The sequence below is a fragment of the Orycteropus afer genome, unplaced genomic scaffold, assembly GCF_000298275.1.
Source record: "Orycteropus afer afer isolate SDZICR_OR568_19922 unplaced genomic scaffold, OryAfe1.0 scaffold00046, whole genome shotgun sequence".
Classification (NCBI taxonomy): Eukaryota; Metazoa; Chordata; class Mammalia; order Tubulidentata; family Orycteropodidae; genus Orycteropus; species Orycteropus afer.
Window position 1 is genome coordinate 12254594 of NW_006921633.1, and position 9644 is coordinate 12264237.

The 9644-nt window shown below is 35.3% G+C and overlaps 1 protein-coding gene across 1 annotated transcript in view; it reads left to right on the top strand.

The window, feature by feature from the left end:
- SANBR (SANT and BTB domain regulator of CSR) overlaps positions 1 to 9644 on the top strand; it is an 88350-nt gene that overhangs the window by 36653 nt on the left and 42053 nt on the right. Inside the window, exons 9-10 of the mRNA XM_007938044.1 lie at positions 4119 to 4242; positions 6381 to 6533. Of these exons, the coding sequence (XP_007936235.1) occupies positions 4119 to 4242; positions 6381 to 6533 (277 nt within the window). The remainder of the gene's footprint in view (positions 1 to 4118; positions 4243 to 6380; positions 6534 to 9644) is intronic.

Sequence of the window (9644 nt, forward strand, 5' to 3'; positions counted from 1 at the left end):
AGAATGTTCCATGTGCACTGGAAAAGAATGTATATTGTGCTGTTGCTGGGTGAAGTGCTCTGTAGATGTCTATAAGGTCAAGTTGGTGGATTTTATTGTTTAGCTCTTCTGCATCTTTGTTGAGTTTCTTTCCAGTTGTTCTGTCTTTCATTGAAAGTGGTGTTATTAAAGTCTCCCATTATGACTATGGAGTCATCTATTTGCCTTTTTAGCTCTTTTAAAGTCTGATTTATGTATTTTGGGGCTCTTTCATTAGGTCTGTAGATATTTATTATGGTTATATCTTCTTGTTCAATTGATCCTTTAATCATTATATATTGCCCTTATCTCTTATGGTGGTTTTTGTCTTAAAGTCAATTTTATAAAAAATTAATATTGCCACTCCTGCTCTTTTTTTGGTTGCCATTTGCTTGATATAACTTTTTCAACTTTTGATTTTTAGTCTAGTTTTGCCTTTGTCTCTAAGGTGTGTCTCTTGTAGACAGCATATTGATGGTTTATGTTTTCTTATTCAGTCTGCAACTCTCTGTCTCTTGAGTGGTGCATTTAATCCATTGACATTCATTGTAATTATTGACAAGTATGAATTTGTTGATGTCATTTTGTTACGTGTTTTTTCGTGGTGTTCTTTGTTCCTTTGTTCCATATAATTTTATGTGCTGAGCTCATTTTGTTTATGAATCATATTATCATTTCCTTTGTTGCTGTTGTTTTAGTATTTGCTGAATATTTGTGCTTGTCTCTTTCTTATTATGATGTGAAGGTTTATCATTTTTCTTTGAGGTTATCCTTTGATTTATAATTTTCTCCCCAAATTTAGAACAGTCCATCCTATCTTGCAAATTTGTTGACTTCCTCACCATTTAGAAGTTCTGTAACTACACTATTATTTCCCTCTTTTTGGTTTATAGTTGTCCTCATTTGCCAGTTGATGTCTCTGGTTCCATATTAACAATCTTGTAAGCTTATTTTACTTTGGATACTTCCATAGCTGTCTTGGTTTCTGTGTTATGTCATCTTGTGTATTAATGGTCAGCTGTTGTTTGCTATTATTGGTTCTCTATTCCAAGAACTCCCTTTATTATCTCTTGTAAGGTTGGTCTGGTTTTAACAAATCCCTTTATTTCTGCTTTCCTGGAAATGTCCTAATTTCACCATCATATTTGAGGGACGATTTTGCTGAGTATATAAATCTTTTTTGGAAATTTTTCTCTTTCAGGGTTTTATATATACCATCCCATTGCCTTCTCGCTTGGATGGTTTCTGCTGAGAAATCAGAGCTTTTTCTTATTGGTTGTCCTTTGTAGGTAACTTTTCATTTTTCCCGTGATGCTTTTAAGAATCTTTCTTTGTCTTTGGTTTTGATGAGTTTCATGATGATATATGTCTTGGTGATTTTCTTTTGAGGTCTATTCTGTTTGGGGTTCGTTGGACTTCCTGTATGGATCTTTAATCATATCAAGGAAGTTCTCTTCCAACAAATCTTGGACAGTTTTCTCAGTGGTGTTCTTTTTCTCCTCCTGTTCTGGAATTCCGATTGTACATAGGTTCTTCCTTTTGATGGAATCCCACATGAATCTTAGGCTTTCTTCATTTTTGTTTTGATCTTTTTCTGACTGATCCGTTTCCAAAGAAGTATTCAGGTATTTGTCTTCAATGTCATTAATTCTGTCTTCCATTGATTTGATTCTACTCCTTTGCCCTTTCAATGTGTTATCTATTTCTGAAAATGTAGTATTAATTATCTGGATTTCTATCTGTAGATTTTGTATCATTTCTAATTTTTCATTTATTTTGGCTTTTTTTTTTTTTTTTTTTTTGTCTTTTCTTCCTATATTGTTCTAGGGTTTTGTCTGTGTTTTCCTTATTTTTTGCCAGTGTTTTCCTTGATCTGTCTCTTAATCCTTTCAAGATACCTAAGTGTAATTCTTTTGAATTCCTTATCAGGGAGTTCCAATGCTGCTTCTTCCTCAGGAATGTGTTCTGGGTCTGTATCCTGCTCCCTTGTTTCTACTGCTTTATCTTACTTCTTTGTGTGGACTGTAATACTCTGTTGTCTCTGAGACACTGTGACATTGTTACATTTAGATCTCTGTTAACTTTCCAGTCATTCCTGTCTGGAATGTCTTTGTGGTCCCTGGCAAGTGGAGCCTATTCTTAGGTCCCTGGAATCTGAGAGAATGTTGTCACTTTAAACATCCAAAATGGCCAAACTGCTTGTAAACATTCATAATGGCTGCACCCTTGGACAGGTAAAAGTCCACAGCTTAGCCCATCTCCCTCTTTGCTGCTTCCTCCTTTATTCACCAGCCACCAGTGCTGTCTTGCATGGGCCCCCCATCTAGCAGGGCTGATTTTTAGGTTATTTCTTGGATTCTAACACCACTTGGTAATATCCAAGCTGTCCATGCTATCAGGATCACTGACAGACTGCAGCTCCATATGTCTTCTTTTTCGGTGCTTTCATGCAGGTTCTTCTACTAGTTGGAGTTCTGTATCCTTCCTTTCAAAGCTCAGGACTCCAGGATTATCTTCTGTATCTGAGTTAATTGGTTCCCCCTTTTCTTTGTTGAAGAGGGTCTGTGTAGTTTGTCTGCCTGTTCCGCCATCTTACCAGAACCCTCCCATAAAGTTTTAATATAATAGACTTTATAGGGATTTAACTAAAGATTGTACAGGGACCGCCTGTACATAATATGGTATTCGCACAATGTCCATGTTGCAACACACACCTGTATATCCCTACAGTAAAATCCAAACCAAACTCACTGTCATCGAGTTGGATCCAACTCACAGTGACCCCTCCTTGGGTTTCCGAGGCGGTATCAGTACGGAAATAGATTGCCCAACCTTCCTTCTGAGGAGTGGCTGGTGAGTTTGAACCACCAGCCTTCTGGTTAGTAGTCAAATGCCTTAGGCACTATGCTACCAGAGCTCCCATCCATACAATAGTGTATCTTTATAAAATGCATCTTACCTGTTCTTAATATATGCTTTAAGAGTAATGTGGTAAAAGAAGATATACTTGCTTAGGAAATTATTTGTATTAAATTGAGTGACATAAACAGATTATGAAACAAAACAGGAAGTATGTTCATGTTCACTAAAATATTAACTGTGGTGTTACCTTTGGGTGATACTATTATGGATGATTTTAGTTTTCTCTTTACTTTTATTTTTTTCCTATGGTCAAAATGCATAGCACTTTTATTAAAGAAAATATCTTTCAAATGTTAGATTTCATATTGTTAACATTAAAACAGCTGTACAGGGAAACATTTAACAATTGGTCTTAATAGCACAGTCAGCTTTATAATGTTTCATTTTTTTTTGAATAACCAAGGAGTCTTCATTAGTTATTTTAAGCCTCTATTTTTATAGGTGGGTTTTTTTTTCGTCTTGAGACTTGATTCACCTTTTGAAAATTACTTCCATTGTAACAATAACTATTAATAATATTATGTGAAAAAAGTAATTAATATTACCTTCAACATTAGTTTTTGTTTTTTCATTCAAAGTATTTTCCTACAAGTCTGCTATTGATGTATATACTTTAAAAATTGTCTTTAAATAACTTTTTCAAACAGATTGTTCCTGAGTAATTTGAAATGCAGGATGACATTTTGTTCTTTGTTGATCTAAAGGCAAAAAATAGCAGAAGTTAAAAAACAGATTAAAAAAGGGATTTGAGAAAAAAAAGAAAATAGGGATGGGAGTTACATATGAATATAGTGAAGCTGGATTTTTAGGCCAGAGCTCCTACAAAATATCTATTATGTACACCTAATTATATATAGGGAGCTCTGGTAGCATAGTACCTGAGGTGCTTGACTGCTAACCAGGAGGTTGATGGTTCAAACCCACCAGCCACTCCTCTGAAGGCAGGTTGGGCAATCTGCTTCCATAGTGATACCACCTCGGAAACCCAAGGAGGGGTCGCTATGAGTCAGATCTGACTCGACTGCATATAACAACAACAGCAATTATATATAACAAACTACATTACTCAATTATTAGAAAATATGTTTTGAAAATAATGTAAAAAACTAGTAGATTAATGAAATGCTTAGAATCACCAATAATTAGAATAATATAACAGTTGAGCCTCTTTTCACTAGAGACAAGACTTGGGATGTTCATGAGTATTTGAATAGTTATTTTGAGGAGTTAAAATCTTGGAGAGATGTATATTGGCGCTTGTGGGGAACAGTCAACTGGCTGACTTGCTCAAGATGTTGTCAAGTGAGTTTTTTGTTTTTTAATTTTTTTCTGCAAATGTTGAAGTAAAGGCCCTTTGGATATATGCTGTTTAATTAGTATGTTTTATTTGGACAATATCTGACATCTCTTTAAAGAATCTAATGGCAGAGATAATGGCGCTAGTTAGCCTGCATTTGGCTTCATTTCTCTTTCCATGTTTCTCTTCCCTTTTTTACTTTCATTGATGCAGCAATCAACACCTTGCTGATTTTTTAGAAAACCAACAGATTTTAAGTGACCAAATACATTTTTCCAGTGGGGAAAAAGAAAAAAAGCAATATCCTCTTGTTATTTCCAGCCAAAAATGTTTTCCACTGGCCTTTAAGTATCTTTAGAAATTCAGAAGTAATTTGCCGACAGGATCCTGTATTGACCTTTTATTATATCAATTAAAAAAAAGTTTTTGTTTGTTTTTCATAAAAGAAGTCTATAATAAAAGCACAAGAAAGCTTACTATTTGAAGGAACTTAGAGTAAATTCTTGTATAGAATAAGCAGGTTTTTATAGGTCACACTCACTCCTAATTAATCTTTGTATAAATGTAGAGTTTTCTAGATAAAATTTCTTACAAACCCCTGAAGTCTTTCTACCCCATTAATTTTCTTCTCTCTCAGGTAATCATTTTTAATGGAGGAGAGGAAGCTTATCAAAACCATGAGGAGTGAGATTTTTCTAACTGCATAAGATCCCACCCAACTGATATCCTATGTCCTACACTTTTTTAAAAAAAATCAGATTTACTAGAGTCCTCCAGCCCTTGACATTGTCAGTTGTGCTAGCCTTGTTGTTGTTTTGTTAACTAACAGTAGTGATCCTTCCTATGATTAGGGTGTCACTTTTAATTTAATCAAGGATATCGGGCTTCTCAAATCTGACTTGTTTTAGTATGTCAGAATGCAGAAAATTTGGGAGAATTGTTTTCTCTTTTATGAATAGCAAATTGAATACTGATTTTTAATATTTATTATGGAACGTTTACAACTTACCTGATTTTGTATGCAAAATACTGTGTGTATGAGAGTGTACACCTCATAGCATTTATCAAACTCTCAAAAATATTTGTTAATTAAAAACCTTTGTTTGAAAATCACAATTGGAACTAACAACTAAGAATTCTGAATTACCAACTATTCTGTCTTACTTTTGTGTTTAAGATTATCAGTGCTTAGATTTGCTAATTTTGTCATGTTCTTAGAATATTTTACCAACTTATAAACATATATGAAGCCTATTATTTTATAATTAAACCTTCATAAGCTTTTTCACCCATGAGTTACAGTTACTCAACAATTTTCATTGGTATTGATGCTGTTTAATTTAAAAAAGATACCAAGGAATAATCAAGTAAGGCAAAATTATATTTTTCATTGGAAAACTTTTGAGGTGACTAAAACCAAAACCAAACTCACTGCCATCAAGTCGGATCAAGTCATAGTGACCCCTCCTTGGGTTTCCAAAGCGGTACCACTATGGAAGTAGATTCCCAGTCTTCCTTCCGAGGAGTGGCTGGGGAGTTTGAACCACCAGCCTTCTGGTTAGCAGTCAAATGCCTTAGGCACTGTGCCACCAGAGCAATTGTAAAATTGGATGTACATTAAGATCAGTTTACCTATTGCTACTGACTCATAGTGTGACCCCATAGGTCAGAGTGGAACTGCTCCAAAAGCTTTCTGTAAAGAAGCAGACTGCCACATCTTTCTCCTATGGAGCAGCTGGTGGGTTCCAACTACCAGCTTTCTGGTTAGCAGCTTAACGCTTTAGTCACTGCACCACCGGAGCTCCTAAGATCATATAACACATCTGAAATTTCAGTAGTTTTACATGCCACAAAAGTCACTCATTTTCAAGTGTACAGCTCAGTGATTTTATAGTTAATTTACAGAGTTGTGCAGTCATCTTCACACTCCAATCTTAGAACATATTTCCATCACCTTGGTAGATCCTTAATGCCCATTTGTAGTCACTCTCCGTTCTCACCTCGTCCCTCTTTTGCGTCTCCATAGATCTTTTGTGTATATTTCATATAAATGGAATCATATAAGATGTGGTCTTCTGTATTTTTGATATGTGTAATTTCATTGTGGAAATAATAGTGGATTTTATTTATTTCTTTTATTTAGGCTTTTCTCTGTATTGAATTTTCCCATTGTCAGTATCACTCAGAAACAGTGGTTTATCCCACTACAGCAAGTTCACTGAATGTGGTTGGCACTGGAATTTATCCCTGCTGTAACCAAAAGGTTCTTCGGTTTGATCCCACTCAGCTTACAAAGGTATATTTTGAATGTTTCCCATTTATAGTTAACACACAGCACTTACTACGCTTTCTATTGAAATCCTCTCCTTTTTCATTAATGTATAAAAGTAATAATTTTATATAGAAAACACTTGAAACGATACATAATATAACACTGTTGCCTCTGCACCTCTTCCTAGAGTGATCACAGATAATAGTTTCCTTTTTGGCCTTATTTTTATATACTTCAGGTACAAATTATATGTAATTTTGATATTGGAAATGAAATCATACTATGTATATTAGTATTCTTTCACTCAACAATGTACCTAGATTATCTTTCTGTGTCATTGTGTAGTATTCCAAATTGTGCATAAATCACAATTTATTTAACCATTCTCCTATTGATGAACATTTAGGTTGTTTCCAGATTGATGGTTTTACAGTGTTGAAATGAACATCCTTGCACATAATCTTGGTGTAGTATGTGAGTATTGCTGTAGGTTAGATTGATCGCTAACACTTTTGAAAATGTTACATAATTATATTTCATGAGTGGATGAAAAGAATCTGAAGCTCTTCCTTATCAGTATTCATAAAACAAGTATTTATAAAACTGAAAGAAGGCTGCTGTGGCTTACAGAAAACATGTACGATGCAAGACAAGGCTGACAAGGTAGATAGGGGTCATGCCATGTAGCGGCAGGACTTTGTAGCCCATATTAGTTTTTTCTTTAGTCTGAGCTTGGAAAATATCAGTTGCAGTGAGGAAAATGATTTAGGGGTTCGTCAGTGGATTCAGGTACAAGAGGAAGCTATTATAGTAGTCTTAGAGAGAAATAGTAATAGCTTGGATTAAGATAGTAGAGATGAGAAGCTGTGGATAAATTCAATATTTAGGGTGTAAAACTGAAATGACTTAATAGATTGTATCATAGAGAGAGAGGGAAGAGTCAAGGATGACTCAGTTTCTTGTTTGTGCTAGATGGTAGTGTAATTTGCTGAGGAGAAAACAGCAGAAAAAATGAGGTTTAAAGAGAAGCCCCTGAGTTCTCTTTGAGATGCTGTATGAGATAACCTGGCAGAGGCTGCTAGACTGACAGGATTGGGGCTCAAAGAAGTAGTCTAAGTTGGAAGTAATATTTGTAATCACTTGCAAGTAAATGATAATTAAAGAAAACCATCAGAAATAGGTAAGCATAAAAACAAAGTGCCTAAGGATAGAGCCTAAATAAACGACATTTAAAGACTGTGTAGAGAACTGTGAGCCTGCAAAAGAATAATCAGGAGGAGCCAAAATATTGGGAGGAGAACCAAGGATGTTATCACAGAAGGCAGGGGAGCAGTATTTAAGACAGACAGACTAGCCCATGGTGCCAGATATTGCTGGGAGATCAAATAAAATCAAGAGAGAAACATGTTCTTTGGCTTTGGTGACCTGGAATTTACTAGTGACCCAGGCTAAAGTTTTGATGGATGTGAGATCCAGAAGTCAGATTGATAAGGTTGAGGAGTGAGTAGTAAGTGAACTGGAGGAAGCTTGAATAACTCCTTTGAGAAATTTGAGAAAGGGACAAGAAAGATCAATAATTAAATTATGGATGTTTATTATTTTTGTTTTGTTTTAATAGGAGGGCATTTTAAAAGTCAGTGGAGAAGATCCAGTTGAGGAGAGATTGAAAGTATAAGATTTAAGAGGATGCAGAGTGGGATGGGATCCTAAGCACAAGTGGCTGTACTGGTTTAAACAGGAGGAAGAACAGCGCCTCTTTTAACAGTATAAAAGAATAGTGTGGTTGCAGGATTAGTAAAATCTTATGTCATTTGGATGATAACTTATTCCAATCTGATGCTTTTCTGTTCTCTGTAAAGTAGAAAGTAAAGTCATCTGCTAAACATCAGGGGAATAGAAAAGGTTGCAAGGTTTGAAGAAAATATAGAAAGTTTGAAATAGTCCTATTGGAAAACAGGAAAATGTAGGTTGCCTGGTAGTTTAAGGACCCTTTAGAAATTGGTAATCATAAATTTACAGGGAAATCCTACATGGCTTTTCATATCACTTTCATCAGTAGTCCTTGACTGTGTGAGTGCAGGCATGGAGAAAATGGGTAGCTGAGGGCATCCAGAGTTGTTATTTTCCCAGATAAGTATGAAATTTAGGGTTCAGGAATTTGGAATATTGGCATGAATATTAATTGAAATGATGCATTATGGAATTTAAATTGGATTACATTTCTCATATTTGTAATCTGTTACCAACTTTGGTTAGTCAGAATTTTTATTGGTAAGGTAATAAAGTACCTACTTAATGTTCACATTTAAAGTTTTAGGTAGATATTTTTCACGCAAAGCTGTTTATATTGGATGTGAGACTCTAAGCAAAATGAGCTCTCCTTTGACAAGCCCAAGATGTTTCTTTAATTCATGATTACTGTTTTTGCAGTAACATGATTTTTAGTTACTGCATTTATTTGTGGTCAGGATGTTTCTATATTAACTGTCACTTTGCCACATTGTTTTAAACAAAATAGACTTCTAAAAAATTGTAACTTCTTTCTTTGTTATTGTCTACTTATTGATTATATTAATACTCCATTCGGGAGCTCTGGTAGCGTAGTGGCTAAGGCACTTGACTGCTAACCAGAAAGCTGGCGGTTCAAACCCACCAGCCACTCCCTGGAAGGAAGATGGGGCAATATACTTTCGTAGTGATACTGCCTCAGAAACCCAAGGAGGGGTCGCTATGGGTCAGGTCTGACTCAACGGCACACAACAACAATATTCCATTCATTCTGAGAGCATTCAAAGAATAAAATAATAATTAATTTGTAAACTCTGGTATGCAACTTAATGGATAAAGATTGAGATGATTTCTAAGTGAAATTTAAATAGTTCATAGAGTGATTTTTATTTTCACTTATGTCAGACTAAGTAATTCAGACCAAACCTCCCATTAAAAGGCAATTAAAAAAAAGTAGATGGAATATTGTTGTTGTTGTTGTTAAGTGCCGTCGAGTTGTTTCCAACTCATAGCGACCCCATGCACAGCAGAACGAAACACTGCCTGATCCCGCGCCGGCCCCACAATCCCTGCTATACTTGAGCCCATCATTGCAGCCACCATATCAATCCATCTTGTTGAAGGCCT